The 17,800-nt window shown below is 40.6% G+C and overlaps 1 protein-coding gene across 3 annotated transcripts in view; it reads right to left on the reverse strand.

The window, feature by feature from the left end:
• Window positions 1-17,800, reverse strand: part of rbm27 (RNA binding motif protein 27) — a 186,194-nt gene that overhangs the window by 21,066 nt on the left and 147,328 nt on the right. The window contains exons 19-21 of one of the 3 annotated variants that reach the window (XM_070878060.1): window positions 15,931-16,011; window positions 6,032-6,142; window positions 2,303-2,649 (exon numbers count right to left, since the gene is read on the reverse strand). In XM_070878060.1, coding sequence (XP_070734161.1) covers window positions 2,617-2,649; window positions 6,032-6,142; window positions 15,931-16,011 — 225 coding nt within the window. In that variant the 3' untranslated portion in view covers window positions 2,303-2,616. Of the gene's footprint in view, window positions 1-2,302; window positions 2,650-6,031; window positions 6,143-15,930; window positions 16,012-17,800 lie in introns of those variants that run through there. The other 2 variants (XM_070878058.1, XM_070878061.1) reach the window with 2 other exon arrangements.

A 17,800-nucleotide genomic window follows, 5' to 3' on the forward strand; every position in this document is an offset into this window, starting at 1 on the left:
CAGCCCAAACCTCTTCATCTCAATTATGACAGTTTACTAACAATTCAAAAGCCCTTAAGAATCCAGCTAGGTTGTGTCCATTTATACAATCTGACAAGATTTGTTTTGATAAAATTATTCTGCACTGAGCTCCCACTCACCGGACGTGTCGACAGCAAGCTTTTTCCAGCAGTTCTAGTATACACTGGTTCTGCTGCTGCTTTTTCATCTCGCACTTCTGTACCGCCTCCAGTGTGCTGGCGCAACAGTAATTTTCCTCAGGTTCGAACCTGCGCTGACACTCTGCTGCTTCCTCCCCATTTACAACAACAACTTGCATTTATATATCATCTTTAATGTAGTAAAACTGACCAAGGAACTTCACAGGAGCTTTATCAAACAAAATTTGACACCGAGCAACTTAAGATAATTTTAGGGCAGGCGACCAAAACCTTGGTTAAAGATTTGAGGAGAGGCGGAGATGTTTAGGCAGGGAATTCCAGATCTTGGGGCCTCGGCAGCTGAAGGCACGGCCGCCAATGGTGGAGCGATGAAAATCGGGGGTGCGCAAGAGGCCAGAATTGGAGCAGCACAGATATTTCGGCCATACCGATATCCTCCGCAGGTCTGCAAGGTTAGCAGCCTCTGGCATGTTAGAACAATGTACGCAAGGGAAGACGGCAAACTAATGCAGCTTCCTTTCTCCTCCTCGGGTGTAGCTTTCTTTTTCCAGCTCAGGTTCGTGTTGCTGCTTTGATGCCTCCACCTCAAGCACTTGTAACTAGCGTGAAAATCCTGTGTCTTTTTCCTCTATAGACAGATGTGCTCATTTATCTCACAATCTACATCTTTCATTGCCTGATACTCTTTTCTTTGATACTGCCAATTGCTTCCACTTGCTTAATTTAATTTCAGCCTGTTTGGTCTGCAAGTGATATATATAACTTCTACTTTCTTTGCTACCAATTGTTATGATTTAGGCTCACCAGAGACTCTTATTTCAAGCCCAACTCGAAAGTTTGCTTTCATAAGGAAACGCTCGCTCCCTACGAGCCCAAAATGCAAGTTTCTGCTGGAAATAATCAGGGTAGCAGATCCCAAGCAAACAATGAACTGTTTTACACTGTAGGTCTCTTCAGAAGACAGGTATCAGCCACTCCAAACAGTTTATGTAACAGACTAAACCGACAAATAGATTTATTAACAGATAGAGATATTCACGGAAGCAGCAAGATATTGAATCCATTCAAATTCAGCAGTCTGGAGACTGTTCATGAAGGATCAAATCAGGTGAGATCCTTTGAAAAGTTCATAAAGAAATAACAGACAGCTTCCTTAATGAATTAACAAATTGCAGTCTTGAGAATTTACATAGAGATATATATACCCACAAAGTTGCATTCCATCCCTGTGTCGCACGGCCAGACTAAAGCGGAAATGTTAAATAAATAAAATGAGAGAAATTTATACTGTACTTCTAAAACACTTTGAAGGTCAGTCTGAGCGATGAAAAATGACAATCTATACAACCTATAAATGCAAAGGCAAGATGATGACTGCCTGACTTGTTTCACACAAGTCTTAGTGACACCTGATTCAAGACATCGTCAACTCAACTGACCCATTTTGGATCAGGACAAAAGCAGTCTCCTTGAATGGATTGATGTTCTGGTGGTAGATTCACCCTTGATGAGTTTTGCAAATGAAGGATATTATTGTCACTTCAAAGTGTTACTGAAGATCTTCTGTCCCTCTAGCCAAAATCTAGACTTTTAAATGAATGCATAGTTTTCATTTTGGGTGTCTTTTAAAAGTAAAATTTCAGAAAAAAATATTCAATTTTTGCCACAGGGTTTTTGGGAAGGGAGAGAGGACAGTTAAAAATGCACAAGGTACATTCATTGTTGAACTAGAGAACAGCAATTTTTTGTCAGATAGCACCACCACCAACTAATCAGTTCCATTCAGACTAGAGTAGTTACTGACGTATTCGATGTAAAGTTAATGAGATGAAAAAGTAAATCAATAACTTGATACTACTTACTGATAACCTTTCTGCACAACTAAAAATCGAGTAAAGATGGTGCTTCCATCTAGTTAATTGGCCACCTTTAAAGTGATTTTTTTAAATATAAAAAGAACCCTGAACATTAACCTTCCTCACTTGTGCGCCTACCAGACAACTCATATCAGAACAAAATGACTACAAATTTTTCAGCTTTAAGTTTTGGCAAATCAGTGCCACCAGAAACTAGTTTTTTGTTTGATTTTTTATTAAATGGCATTAGGTATCACACACATGACATCATACTAATACTTCCAAAACAGTGGCAACAAAATGTTTTATTTCAAGATTCTTTGGTACATAAAGTTCATCTGCTACATACATGCATGCATCACAGTATCAGCTTTATCTTGCTTTCTGAAGGGAAGTATTTTGAGTGGGAGGGACAGGAAATATATGATGCTTGGATTTATTGCATTTCACATTTTCCCTATTTCACTTTTTTCTGTAGTTATATTTTATAATGCATTTGAGCACGTGCCGAAACACACAGTCCTGCAACAAGTGCTGGGCTTTTCAATTAATTGCTTTGTTCATCATATGCCTGATGTATTACAGCTATAGATTCCTCATCATTGACCTCCTTCCTGTTGGTGTCCCTGGAGCTGGAATTACACATAATATTTGTTTAAACAAAACCCTGCAGATGGGACTGGAAAAATCCATGTCTACAACCCTGTAACAAACTAACCTGACAGTGGGGATTTATTATTTGTTTATGAACTAACCCAGCTTCTCATTTGGAATTTTTATTCTACTTGACTGACTACTCAATTAAAATATTCATATATTTACTAGTAAATTGAGAAGCTCGTTCCTTTAAGCATATATGGATTTAGTTCTATATAGCTGTAAATTGAAAATCTAAGCAGTTTATTTTTTTTAAAGTATTTGTTCAAGGCCCAGCTCCAGTTTCATAAAATGAACTATCGATCATTCAAATGAATCAAACATTTGAAAAGGAAGAAGCTATATTTTTTTTAAAAGTGTAGCAAGTTTCCTACAGTGTGTTACACCTAAATTCCCGGACCCTGAATTTATGCCATGGGATTCTAGTGTAAGAATGATTCTTGGGTGTATCTGAAATTCTCTCTGAATTAAGGTAGCAGAGAAGTTAACATGTTTCAAATAAATGCGGTAACACCGTCACTAATGTTACGGAGACATGAATTTCAGATAAATATATTAAGCATTTGCACACTAGGATCCCATCACTCAATTTCAGTGCCGCAGTATTTATAACTTCATTTCTGATAACAGTTAAAGGGTCTCCTAAGTCAAGTATTTAACTTTTTCTCAAATCATGTCAAAATCAGGATCAAAAATTGCCATTTTTATTGTAACTAAAATTTATCTGAAAATGAGCAACATCTGTAGCAGTATGTTGTTTTGTTAATGTTGACCACTGCAATCCTACACCGACAAATTACTATTTCTTTTAAATTAAAAAATTTAATTTTTTTTTAAAAAGATAAATTTTGATTTTGCAGACAAAGAACCATCGTACCATACTCTAATTCAACTAAGCTTGAAAGTCAAAGTAATTGCTGTTTACTCAGTCAAGTGATAGTACCAAATTAATGACATAAATCAACTCCATATGTCCTACCTAACAATCAAGCAACAAAAATTCAAAATGGCTTTTAAACATGTTCCTCTGCCTCCAATCAATCCCTCAGTGTTCCTATAGTTTGAATTTCTCTTAATTATAGCTAGAATTCCAAAGAATCATATTTTTGAATTGCACCCAACCAGAATCCCCAAAACCCCCTGAAAAATGTGCATCCAAACTTGACCAAACGTCATCATTGTGAACAACGGTTTGATTCAGATTAATATTGTTCTGTGAAGCTTTTGCTGTGATCTGTTAGGAAGTGAAATGAAGTTGAAACCTCACCAACAAAAAAAATGGCTACTTACTTGGGAACCTTGGACTGTGCGTTCATGGTTTAAGTTAGGGGTTAAAGGCAATACTTTACTACAAAAGAATTTCAACATTTGGTACAGTAAAAATTGGTATCCAGCAGCAGACGGGCAGCACCTACGTGAACAGTGGGCAAAGACAACGGAGGACTTTGTGAAAATTTGAGCTTTGTTCGAAACCTGCTAATAGACTAGAATTTATCAAATGACAAAAATGGGTAACATAATATTAGGTGTAGAAGTTTCTGAAAGAAAAGCGCCATATCTATTAGATGGCGCGCATTCATTTTCAGGAGGCATTGGTATTAGAACTTGAGACACATGCACACAGGCTGATTTGACAGCCATACAAAAGGTGGGAATGAAGTAAAGGAGTCAAATAATGTAACATTATTGCAGGTTGTTGTAGATCATAACATTGGCAAAATTGTACTGTCGTTTTTTCCCCCAGTTCTGATGAAAATAAAATATTAACTTATCACTTATTTCAGCTGTCACTATGTACTTCTGGCATTTTGTTTTTATTTCAGGTTTTCAGTTTGTCCTTTTCATCTGCATTGTTGTTCCATACAAATGTAGGTGTTGGGAATTTAACTATCAATTTAATATCTTTAATGCTTTTGACTGGATTATAAATACAAATATTGCAGAATAATAACTCATGGATGGCTACAAGTGATTAGCAGCGTGCAAGTTATTATAAAGTTCCAAGTTAGTTAAACTGCCGGTGCCTTTACTTTTAGTCGATTTTATGAAGAATGATCTTGAGCTCTCCGATGACTACGTCAACATTCCTGAACCAACGTATTTTCCATCTTCTCTTGTACTATTGAATTTCAAAATCTTTCTGGTTGTGGGTTGGAACCACTTTTGGAATCAGGTGAAAAGTGTGCATAATACCGTTGAAATATCCTAGTGGTAGGAGATGTACTACTGTTTGCTGAACAGTTTCATTCCTACAAAATGTGCTGAGGTATGAAGTGACGAAACATGACATTACACATAAACCTGTAATAATTAATTTAATGTAGGAAAAAGAAAGTTTATATTGGACTGCAATGTAAAGCTGGCCTGCCTGTTTCAAGAGAGAATATTTGACCCTTAAAAATTTTTCAAAGACAACATGAATTTGCTGTATTGCTTTATAACACTTATCATTCATGATTTAAGAGATTTCTTTTTTTTTTTAAATAGTAGTTAAGAGTCTGCAGCCTAATATAGTTAAAACCTTGCAGGTGAGAATGGAGACTTGTATTAAAATCCTCAACTGTAACTGCTCTGTGTTGTCTCAGCCAAGCAGCTTGGAGAACAGCAGAGGTGCTTCAATAATCCACAGTGCCTGAAGATGAAGGTGGGGCGCAGTAAATCAGGGCAGGTTCACGCTCCCAAACACTATCAAGTGCCTCTTACTGGAAAGTATACAGGTGTTAGGCTAGGTCATGATTGAGGTAGGCTGTAATGCCCCTCGTGCTCAAATGACCTATTGATGCTCACTCAAGGAATGGCCACTTGGGTAACATATGGAATGTCCTGGGATAATCCAGCATGAATTAGCACCTTCAGCAAAGGAAGGGTGAAATATATTCAAATCATTTATGAGCTTGCCTATAGTTTACAACAGTGATGACAGTCCCATCAATCTGATTTCTGGGCAAGCAGCAGTTTTCTGTAGTGTACATGCAACGGCAACAAGCACAGTCTGAAAGCTTGTGTCGGTAATCAGTACACACCAGTTCCTATTCAAGCAACATAGGGAATTTGCGTCAGTAACCAATATGCACAATTCAAGGTTTTCTCTCTCTCTTGCCCCCAAAACCAAATAATTTAATGAAATTAAATCTTCAATGCAGTCTTCATATTATGTATATAATGTAGAAAACAGTACACAATACCATTTCAACGACTAGTAATACCGCCCCAGGAGGGATATATTTCTGACACCTTCCTCTTTAATCAGGGGGAGTCCTGATCTCAGTGTGAATTATTTGTCCGACAAGAACCTGAGGAGCACTAACACTACTGTATTATTCCAAGCAGTGGGAAATTCTATGGCCAGTGCAGTACCTCTTCTTTTGTTTCCTCCTCCTCCGGTTCTGTTGATACTGAAGGTGCTTTTGGCTTGTACCAGGAGATTTGAAGGTTTCGGCCTTTAAACTTTGCGCCCTGATTGGCAGCCTGTGCACAATTTAGAATAAAAAAATTAGAAAACCCTACAGTAGAGTCAGTAATCGATACAATGTAAAATTCCATTTGAAGCCATTTTTTCAGGCTCACTTTTTCTTCCAAATCATTCTAAAATACTGCAAAATAAAAGTTCTTTATAAAGAATTACTTTATCACAGTGATGGGGACAATACTAAAGAGTAGTTGTGCATGAATACATTAATCTTAAACAAATATTCACAAATATGTAACTTTGAAATAATCCTTATATATCTTTGCTTGACTCATATATTCTACATGGTGAGAAGCTAGGAATTGTGGATTAGCAGAGAGACTTTGGGGTCCAAATTAAGAAATCACTAAAGTCTATTGAACAGGTACATATTTAATTTAAACGGTTAATGGAATGTTGGCCATTATCTCAAGGAGGGTGGAATATAAAAGGCGTGGAAGTTATGTTACAGTTACATGAAGCTCTGATTAGACTCCATTTAGAGTACTGCGCTCAGTTCTGGGAACAGCACTGCAAGAAGGATATATTGGCCTTGGAAGGGGTAAAATGCAGATTCACCAGAATGATACCTGGGCTAAGAGGGTTAAATTATGGAGATAGGTTGCATAAACTAGGCTTCTATTCCCTAGAGTACAGAATATTAAAGTGGTGATCTAATTGAAGTGTTTATGATTGAAGAAGTTAATAAGAGTAGATAGAGAGAAACTATTTCGTCTCGTGGGAGAATCCAGAACAAGGGGGCATAATGTTAAAATTAAAGTTAGGCTGTTAAGGTGTGATGTTGGGAAGCACTTCTTCACACAAAGGGTAGTGGAAATCTAGAACTCTCTCCCCCAAAAAGCTGTTGAGGCTGTGTCAATTGAAAATTTCAAACTGAGATTGATCAATTTTTGTTAGGCAAGGGTAATAAGGGTTATGGAACCAAGGTGGATAGATGGAGTGAAGATACAGATCATCCATGATCTAATTAAATGGCCGTCTCCTGTTCCAATGTTTCTTGAGATGCTGTATTTAAGTCCTCATTTACTACACAAGGTGGCAGTCTTTTCCATAATTTTAATATAACCAAGTGTGAAGTCGATACTCCTTAACAAAAATTAGAGGTGAAATAAGGTGTAGCCAGAGAAAACAAAACCAGAAAATAGTAGAAACACTCAGCAGAATCAACAGAATCTGTGCAAAGAACAAACAAGTTAATATTTCAGGCTTGTGCCTTTGTCAGGACTATATAATATAGATGAATGGCATTTAAAAAGTAATGGAGCAAGGGGTACAGGGAAGGAAGAAATATGAACACATTACTCAGGAAAATAAATAGAATGATCTTTAAAGTGCTTGAGTGAAAAACAGGAAATGTTTACTGACAAAGGTGATATGAAATAACAGTATAATAACAGAAATCAAAGAAAAGACATATGAGACAGAGAGAACGTGTGAATAGCTAAAGAGATGGGAAGGTAAAAGGGAATCATGAACAACTGGCATATGTAGCAGGCTCAAGTGGGCCAGGAGGCTGTAAGAAAAAGTAAGTCGACACCCAGTGTGCAGTGTTCCGGGGTGGGAGGGGGAGGGAGGGTTGGTTGGATTCCCTCCCCCCACCTCCCAGCAATAACCAGCTCGTTCTTCCCATTGCCCGAAATGCTGGCACACTCATCCCAAACTGCCAGCACTTCTTGCTGAAGAGATATTGGAACCGACAGTTTGGATCTGAGCTTGTCAAAAGTCAATATGCCAGAGGGCTGCAAAGTGCCTAATTGAAAGATAAGCAACAGGTCCTCGAGATTGTGTTGAGCTTCAATGAAACTGTGGAAAAGGCCAAAGACAGATGCGACAATGGAACAGAAGATTAAAGTGGCAAACGACAGGAAGCTCGGAGTCAGACTGGTGCACGACACCCAATCTGAACGTTTTGCTGAACATCTCAGTTCTGACTGCAAATGTGACCCGGAGTTTCCTGTCACTTGCCACTTCAAATCTCTATTCCAGTCCTACTCTCACCTGTCTTTTGCCTTCGCCACTGTTCCAGTGAAGCTCAATACAAGCTTGAGGACCAGCACCATATCTTTCTACAAGACACCTTGCACTGGTCTTAATGCAGTCCCCACCACTTATAATGGCCATTTATGCAAACACAATAGGCCTGCCATACGTAGTTGGCCAGTGTAACAAATTATTGCTTTGCACTTCACTCCTGCTCCCAGCCACTATACAATAAAGCAGTTAAATATCATGGTGCAGTTCTTGTAGAAATGTATAAAGCATTTATATTAAATTCCTCTATATGCTTTTTACAAACATAGGCTTTAATCTGGTTGGACAATATGCCCCAAGGAATCAGATGCACCAAATCTCACTCATTAGGAATGGCAGTCACTTTGAGCTTCCTTTGTCAAAAGACTTCCAGAAGGCATTTGACAAGGTGCCACATAAATGGTTACTGCACAAGATAAAAGTTTACGGGGTTGGGGGTAATATATTAGCATGGATAGAGGATTGGCTAACTAACAGAAAACAAAGAGTCGGGATAAATGGTTCATTCTTTGGTTGGCAACCAGTAACTAGTGGGGTACCGCGGGGATCAGTGCTGGGACCAACTATTTACAATCTATATTAACGACTTGGAAGAAGGGACTGAGTGTAACGTAGCCAAGTTTGCTGATGATACAAAGATGGGAGGAAAAGCAAAGTGCGAGGAGGACAAAAAATCTGCAAAAGGACATAAGACAGGCTAAGTGAGTGGGCAAAAATTTGGCAGGTGGAGTATAATGTTGGCAAGTGTGAAGTCACGCACTTTCGCAGAAAAAAATCAAGGAGCAAGTTATTATTTAAATGCAGAAAGATTGCAAAGTGCCGCAGTACAGCGGGACTTGGGGGTACTTGTGCATGAAACACAAAAGGATAGTATGCAGGTACAGCAAGTGATCAGGAAAGCCAATGGTATCATGGCCTTTATTGCAAAGGGGATGGAGTATAAAAGCAGGGAAGTCTTGCTACAGCTATATAAGGTATTGGTGAGGCCACACCTGGAATATTGCGTGCAGTTTTGGTTTCCATATTTATGAAAGGATATACTTGCTTTGGAAGCAGCTCAGAGAAGGTTAACTTGGTTGATTCCAGGGATGAGGGGGTTGACTTATGAGGAAACGTTGAGTACGTTGGGCCTCTACTCATTGGAATTCAGAAGAATGAGAGGTCATCTTATCGAAAGGTACTTGATTATGAGGCGGCTTGACAAGGTGGATGCAGAGAGGATGTTTCCACTGATAGGGGAGACTAGAGCTAGAGGGCATGATCTTAGAATAAGGGACCTCCCATTTAAATCAGAGATGAGGAGAAATTTCTTCTCTGAGGGTTGTAAATCTGTGGAATTCGCTGCCTCAGAGTGCTGTGGAAGCTGGGACATTGAATAAATTTAAGACAGAAATAGACAGTTTTTTAAACGATAAGGGGATAAGAGGTTATAGGGAGTGGGCAGGGAAGTGGAGCTGAGTCCATGATCAGATCAGCCATGATCTTATTGAATGGCGAAGCAGGCTCGAGGGGCCGTATGGCCTATTCCTGTTCCGATTTCTTATGTTCTTATGTCTCAGTTTTTAATTATATTTGTGGAAAACATTCCTGGCTGCAGACAAGCTGTGCGAGGTGGAAATCTTTCGCCTTATTCGGCTACGGCTAGCTGAATGGGGCTGAAGTACGCAGTGGTCTGGTCCGTTTCACCATTACAACAGATAAATGCAGCTCGGGTTTCAATGAGCTGAAATGGAAGGCGTCTTTCATCTTTGTTACCTGTTCATGAGCAGCAATTGCAAAGGCCACTGAGGTAACTGAAGGTAGCAGGACTTAATGACAGATAATGCACATAAAGAGGTGCGAACAGCTACTTGAACTGCCCAAAATAATTGACGCAATTAATATGTTTTAAGTGATGTCTTTGTAATGGACGCTTATGGCAATACAGGTGGCTGTCTGGGATAAGCGGTAACACTAAGTGGTGTGGGCTGTATTGCCCGCACCACTCAAACTGTAACTGTAGGTCCCATTTTCTCTCTAGCAGGAAGTGTGGGATGGGTGTGCCAGCGTTTCCGGCAATGGGAAGAAGGAGCGGGTTAGTGCTCGGGGTGGAGATTTAACCCTCGTTCCACTGTCGGCACATAGTGTCGGAGGGGTGGTCTGCACCCTGGGTCACTGGAGCCTGCACTGCTTTGCCAGTTTTTTCATGAATTCCTTTCACTTGCCCTGTCTCCTTGGCTCTTCATACACTCTCGGTTTGGGAAACATTTTTCATTTCCTTCATTCCTAGTCTCATTCTTAAATCACTTCTGCCATTTAATCATTTTCTGTTTTCCTGTTAAACACTTCACAGATTATTCTGGCCTGGAATTTGTGGTTGTAAATGACGGCGAACGTGTTAGCGTTCGCCGTCATAGAAACAATAGAAAATAGGAGCAGTAGTAGGCCATTCGGCCCTTCGAGTTGCATCGCCATTCAATATGATCATGGCTGATCCTTATCTCAACACCATATTCCTGCTTTTTCCCCATACTCCTTGATGCCTTTTGTTTCTAGAAATCTATCTATCTCCCTCTTAAACATATTCAGTGACTTGGCCTCCACAGCCTTCTGTGGTAGAGAATTCCACAGGTTCACCACCCATCGAGTGAAAAAATTTCTCCTCATCGCGGTCTTAAATTTCTTTCCCCGTATCCTGAGACTGTGACCCTTTGTTCTAGACTTCCCAGCCAAGGGAAACATCCTCCCCGCATCCAGTCTATCCAACCCAGTCAGAATTTTCAATGAGATCCCCTCTCATTCTTCTAAACTCGAGTGAATACAGGCGTAGTCGACCCAATCTCTCCTCAGACGACAGTCCTGACATCCCAGGAATCAGTCTGGTGAACCTTCGCTGCATTCCCTCTATGGCAAGTATATCACTTCTTAGGTAAGGAGACCAAAATGGCACACAATACTCCGGTGCGGTCTCACCAAGGCCCTGTATAACTGTAATAAGACATCCTTGCTCCTGCACTCAAATCCTCTTGCAATGAAGGCCAACATACCATTTGCCTTCCTAACTGCTTGCTGCACCTGCATGTTTGCTTTCAATGACTGGAGCACAAGGACACCCAGGTCCCTCTGTACATCGACACTTCCCAAGCCATCACCATTTAAATAATACTTTGTCCTTATGTTTTTCCTACCAAAGTGGATAACTTCACATTTATCCACATTATACTGCATCTGCCATGTGTTTGCCCACTCACTCTACCTATCGAAATCGTTTTGCAGCGTCATTGCATCCTCCTCACAACCCCACCTAGTTTTGTGTCGTCAACAAACTTGGAAATCTTACATTTGGTTCCCTCATCCAAATCATTTATATATATATATGACTAGCTGGATCCCAAGCACTGATCCAAGTGGTACCCCATGAGTCACTGCCCGCCACCCTGAAAAAGACCTGTTTATTCCTACTCTCTGTTTCCTGTCAGTTAACCAATTTGCAATCCATGCCAATACATTAACCCCAATCCTATGTGCTTTAATTTTGCACACTAACCTCTTATGTGGGACTTCATCAAAGACTTTCTGAAAATCCAAATACACTACATCCATTGGTTTTCCCTTATCTATTCTATCAGTTACATCCTCAAAAGACTCCAGTCGGTTTGTCAAATTCCTTTCATAAATCCATGTTGACCTTGTTTAATCCCGTTGATATTATCTAAATGTGCCATTATCACATCCTTTATAACAGACTCCAGCATTTTCCCGACTACTGATGTCAGGCTAACCGGTATGTAGTTCCCCGTTTTCCCTCTCCCTCCTTTTTTAAATAGTGGGGTTACATTTGCCACCCTCCAATCTGCAGGAACTGTTCCATAATCTATAGAATTTTGGAAGATAACAACCAATTCATCTACTATTTCCATGGCTACCTCTTTTCGTACTCTGGGATGCAGATCATCAGGCCCTGGGGATTTATCTGCCTTTAGTCCCTTTAGTTACTCCAGCACTATTTTTTTACGAATTATTCCTTTAATTCCTCTTGCTCACTAGACCCTTGGTTCCCTAGCATTTCTGGGACATTATTTGTGTCCTCTTCTGTGAAGACAGGACCGAAGTATTTATTTAATTGTTCTGCAATTTCCTTGTTCCCCATTACAAATTCTCCCATTTCTGTCTGTAAAGGACCTACATTTGTCTTCGCTAATTTTTTTTTTTTTTACATACTTCTAGAAACTTTTGCAGTCGGTTTTTATGTTCCTTGCAAGTTTACTCTCATACTCTATTTTTCCCCTCTTAATCAATCTCGGTCCTTTTTTGCTGAATTCTAAACTGCTCCCAATCCTCAGGCTTGCTACTTTTTCTGGCAACTTTGTATAACTCCTCTTTGGATCTAATACTATCCTTAATTTCTTTTGTTAGCCATGGTTGGGCCACTTTTCCTTTTGTGTTTTTAATGCCATAAAGGAATGTATAACTGTCGCAATTCATGCATTCGTTCCTTAAATATTAGCCATTGCCGATCTCCCGTCATGCCTTTTAATGAATCTTCCCAATCTATCATAGCCAATTCATTCCTCATACCTTCGTAGTTTTCTTTGTTTAGATTTAGGACCCTAGTTTCGGATTGGACGACTTCACTGTCCATCTCAATAAGAAATTCAATCATGTTATGGTCACTCTTCCCGAAAGGACCCCGCACAACAACTGTTAATTAACCCCTTCTCATTATTCTGTGAAACTGACAGCAACCTTTGGTGTTCGCACATGTGCAGTTAAACACGCAAAAGCAGAAGTTGATATCAGTGATACTCTCCTGCTCCACAGGCACACTGATTAAGTAACACTGAAGGCAGTCTTTCTTAAAAATTTCTTTAAAATAGTGAGGATATAACGAGCATGGTGGATAGAGGTGTACCAATGGATGTGGTGTATTTAGATTTCCAAAAGGCATTAGATAAGGTGCCACACAAAAGGTTACTGCAGAAGATAAAGGTACTCGGAGTCAGAGGAAATGTATTAGCAGGGATCGAGAATTGGCTGGCTAACAGAAAGCAGAGAGTCGGGATAAATGGGTCCTTTTCGGGTTGGAAATCGGTGGTTAGTGGTGTGCCACAGGGATCGATGCTGGGACCACAACTATTTACAATATACATCAATGACCTAGAAGAGGGGACAGAGTGTAGTGTAACAAAATTTGCAGATGACACAAAAATTAGTGGGAAAGCGGGTTGTGTAGTGGACAGAGAGAGGCTGCAAAGAGATTTAGATCGGTTAAGCGAATGGGCTACGATTTGGCAGATGGAATACAACGTCGGAAAATGTGAGGTCATCCACCTTGGGAAAAAAAAGTGTAAAAGGGACTATCATTTGAAGTGGGAGAAATTACAACATGCTGCGGTGCAGAGGGACCTGGGGGTCCTTGTGCATGAATCCCAAAAAGTTAGTTTGCAGGTGCAGCAGGTAATCAGGAAGGCGAATGGAATGTTGGCCTTCATTGCGCGAGGGATGGAGTACAAAAGCAGGGAGGTCCTGCTGCAACTGTACAGGGTATTGGTGAGGCCGCACCTGGAGTACTGCATGCAGTTTTGGTCACCTTACTTAAGGAAGGATATACTAGCTTTGGAAGGGGTACATAGACGATTCACTAGGCTGATTCCGGAGATGAGGGGGTTACCTTATGATGATAGATTGAGCAGACTGGGCCTTTACTCGTTGGAGTTCAGAAGGATGAGGGGTGATCTTATAGAAACATTTAAAATAATGAAAGGGATAGACAAGATATAGGCAGAGAGGTTGTTTCCACTGGTCGGGGAGACTAGAACTAGGGGGCACAACCTCAAAATACAGGGGAGTCAATTTAAAACCGAGTTGAGAAGGAATTTCTTCTCCCAAAGGGTTGTGAATCTGTGGAATTCTCTGCCCAAGGAAGCAGTTGAGGCTAGCTCATTGAATGTATTCAAATCACAGATAGATAGATTTTTAACCAATAAGGGAATTAAGGGTTACGGGGAGCGGGCGGGTAAGTGGAGCTGAGTCTACAGCCAGATCAGCCATGATCTCGAGGGGCTAGATGGCCTACTCCTGTTCCTAATTCTTATGTTCTTATTTTGTTCATGGGTTGTGGGCGTCTCTGGCAAGGCCAACATTTATTGCCCATCACTAATTTTATTTTTTTTATTAATTCATGGGATGTGGGCGTTGCAGGCAAGACCATCCCGAATTGCCCTGGAGGAGGTGGTGGTGGTGAGCTGCCATCTTGAACCATTTCAGTCCGTGTGGTGAAGGTACCATAGTGCTGTTAAGGAGAGGGTTCCAGGATTTTGACCAAGTGACGATGAAGGAACGGCAATATACTTCCTGTCAGGATGGAGTGTAACTTGGAGGGGAACTTGCAGGTGATGGGTGTTCCCATGCGCTTGCTGCCCTTGTCCTTTTAGGTGGTAGAGGTCGCGGGTTTGGGAGGGTCTGCTGAAGAAGCCTTGAAGAGTTGCTGCAGTGCATCTTGGAGATGGTATACACTGCAGCCATGGTACAGAAGTAGTGGAGGGAGTGAATGTTTAAGGTAGTGGATGGGGTGCCAATCAAGCGGGCTGCTTTGTATTAAATGGTGTTGAGCTTCTTGAGTATTTGTTGGAGCTACACTCATCCAGGCAAGTGGAGAGTATTCCATCACACTCCCTTGTCGATGGTGGAAAGGCTTTGGGAAGTCAGGTGGTGTGACACGCGCCACAGAATACCTCGCCTCTGACCTGCTCTTGTAGTCACAGTATGTATGTGACTAGTCCAGTTAAGTTTCTGGTCAATTGTGCCCCCAGATATTAATGGTGGCGGATTCGGTGATGGTAATGCTGTTGAATGTCAAGTGGTTAGACGTCCTCCTGTTGGAGATATTCATTGCCTCGCAATTCTGACCGCAAAATCCAGGCCCCGATTTCTTTTCCTGAATATATCTGTGTTTTTACCCTTTTCCTTTATTCCATTCCTTTTTAAATACTGTTCATCTGCAGTATCTTCCAGTCCTGATGAAGTGTCCATAACCAAAATATTAAGTTGTTTATTCTTTTCACAAATGCATAAGCTGAGTGTTTCTAAAACCTATGTTTTTGTTTCTGATTTCTAGCACCTGCAATATTTTGAGTTTTGTAGCTCGATGGAACTGCAGGAAAGAGATATATCGCCCAGATCTAAACAGTGGGGAAGACAAAAAGCCATTGTCTTTGGGCCCCGCCACAAACTCTGTTTCCTCGCCATCAACTTCACCCCACTGAAATCGGTCTGGGAACTAGATCCAAATATTGTCTGATGTGGTTAGCAGCAGAATTTTTCCAAGCATTCAAACTAGAAACATGGACTCATCAGTTACTGAAATGATAATTTCAGTTTATTAATATTTAACGGTTTATTAATAATTAACAAGCCGTTGTGTAGATAAAAATGATATTTCTGGATCTAAATCCATTATCATCTCAAAGTGTAAATATTACAGGAACTATTTCACAGCAAGATTTCAGACAAATTAAAAATAATGTTTTGCCTTATGCAAGTCAGGTTTGATATTGGGTCAATATGCACTCAGTGCCTATACAGTAAACTTATTGTTTTTAATTTGTTCTTGGGATATGGGCGATATTGGCAATGCAATGTTTTTTTCCCATCTCTAGTTGTTCTGAAGGCATTGGAGTCAACCATTGTGTTTTATAGTGAAATAAGCCATCAGCAACGTCATTCATTATCAATCATGTAGTGAATAATGCAAGTCTACTGCTCTCTATCTACTTACATTTTCTGCTTCAATTCTTGACTTGAATGCTAGTCTAACACTTAGAGTATCCGCTTGAAAATCTTCCACTTCTCCAAATTTCTAGAGAAACCAAATACAATACATTTTTTTTTTAAGTCAGACAGTTTAAAACATTTTTTTCACTTTATCTAAAACACTATGAACACCAGTTAATGGCCTCCAAATACTTAAATACAAACTAGGTAACTAGCTTTGGAAACTTCAACATCGATTACAGCTAAATATTTTGGTGACTGTCAGAGTGTTCTGAATCTATATTGTCCTTAGTTCTTTTAAAATTTCTGATTCATGGCAACAGGCATTTTGCCACGGTTACAGAATTACAGCAACAACTTTTATTTATATTGCGCCTTTAACATAGTGAAACGTCCCAAGGCGCTTCACAGAAAATTTTATACGCAGCCGAAAAGGAGAAATTAGGGCAGGAAAAGGTAAGTTTTAAGGAGCTTCTTGAAGGAGGAAAGAGAGGTAGAGAGGTGTAGGGAGGGAGTTCCAGAGCTTAAGGGCTAGGCCACAGAAGGCATGGTCATCAATGGTTCAGCGATTATAATCAAGGATGTTAAAGAGGGCAGAATTAGAGGAGCGCAGATATCTCGGACTTATGGGGCTGGAGGAGATTACAAATATAGGGAGGGGTGAGGCCATGGAGGGATTTGAAAACAAGGAAGAGAATTTCTAAATTGAGGCGTTGCTTAACTGGGAGCCAATGTAGGTCAGCGAGCACAGGCGTGATGGGTGAGCGAGACTTGGTTTTCATTCACCTCTCATTTACATAGGGTAGAATGTGGGAGGCCAGTCAGGAGTGCATTGGAAAAGTCAAGTTTAGAGGTAACAAAGGCATGGATGAGGGCGTCAGCAGTGGATGAGCTGAGACAAGGGCAGAGATGCGGATGTTACGGAGGTGGAAATAGGCGGTCTGAGTTATGCTGCGGATGTGTGGTCAAAAGCCCATTGCAGGGTCAAATATAAAACCAAGGTTGCGAACAGTCTGGTTCAGTCTCAGACAGAAGTTGGGGAGAGGGATGGAGTCAGTGGCTAAGGAACAGAGTTTGTGGTGGGGATGGAAAACAATGGCTTTGGTTTTCCCAATATTCAATTGGAGAAAATTTTGGCTCATCCAGAACTGGATGTCAGACAAGCAATCTGACAATTTAGAGACCGAGGAGGAATCAATAAAAGTGGTAGTGAAGTAGAACTGGGTGTCATCAGCGTACATAAGAACATAAGAAATGGAGGAGTAGGCCATGCAGCCCCTTGAGCCTGCTCCATCATTTAATATGATCATGGCTGATCCGATCATGGACTCAGGTCCACTTCCCTGCCAGCTCTCCATAACCCCTTTTTCCCTTATCGTTTAAGAAACTATCTATTTCTGTCTTAAATTTATTCAATGTCTCAGCTTCCATAGCTCTGAGGCAGCAAATTCCACAGATCCACAACCCTCAGAGAAGACATTTCTCCTCATTTCAGTTCTAAATGGGCGGCCCCTTATTCTAAGATTATGCCCTCTAGTTCTAGTCACCCCCATCAGTGGAAACATCCTCTCTGCATCCACCTTGTCAAGCCCACTCATAATCTTATGCGTTTCGATAAGATCACCTCTCATTCTTCTGAATTCTAATGAGTAGAGGCCCAACCTACTCAACCTTTCCTCACAAGTCAATCCCCTCATCCCCGGAATCAGGTGTAGCCTCACCAATACCCTGTACAACTGTAGCAAGACTTCCCTGCTTCTATACCCCATCTTCTTTGCAATAAAGGCCAAGATTCCATTGGCCTTCCTGATCACTTGCTACACCTGCATACTAACTGTTTGTGTTTCATGCATAAGTACCCCCAGGTCCCGCTG

This window comes from Pristiophorus japonicus, chromosome 4 (genome assembly GCF_044704955.1).
Source record: "Pristiophorus japonicus isolate sPriJap1 chromosome 4, sPriJap1.hap1, whole genome shotgun sequence".
Lineage (NCBI taxonomy): Eukaryota > Metazoa > Chordata > Chondrichthyes > Pristiophoridae > Pristiophorus > Pristiophorus japonicus.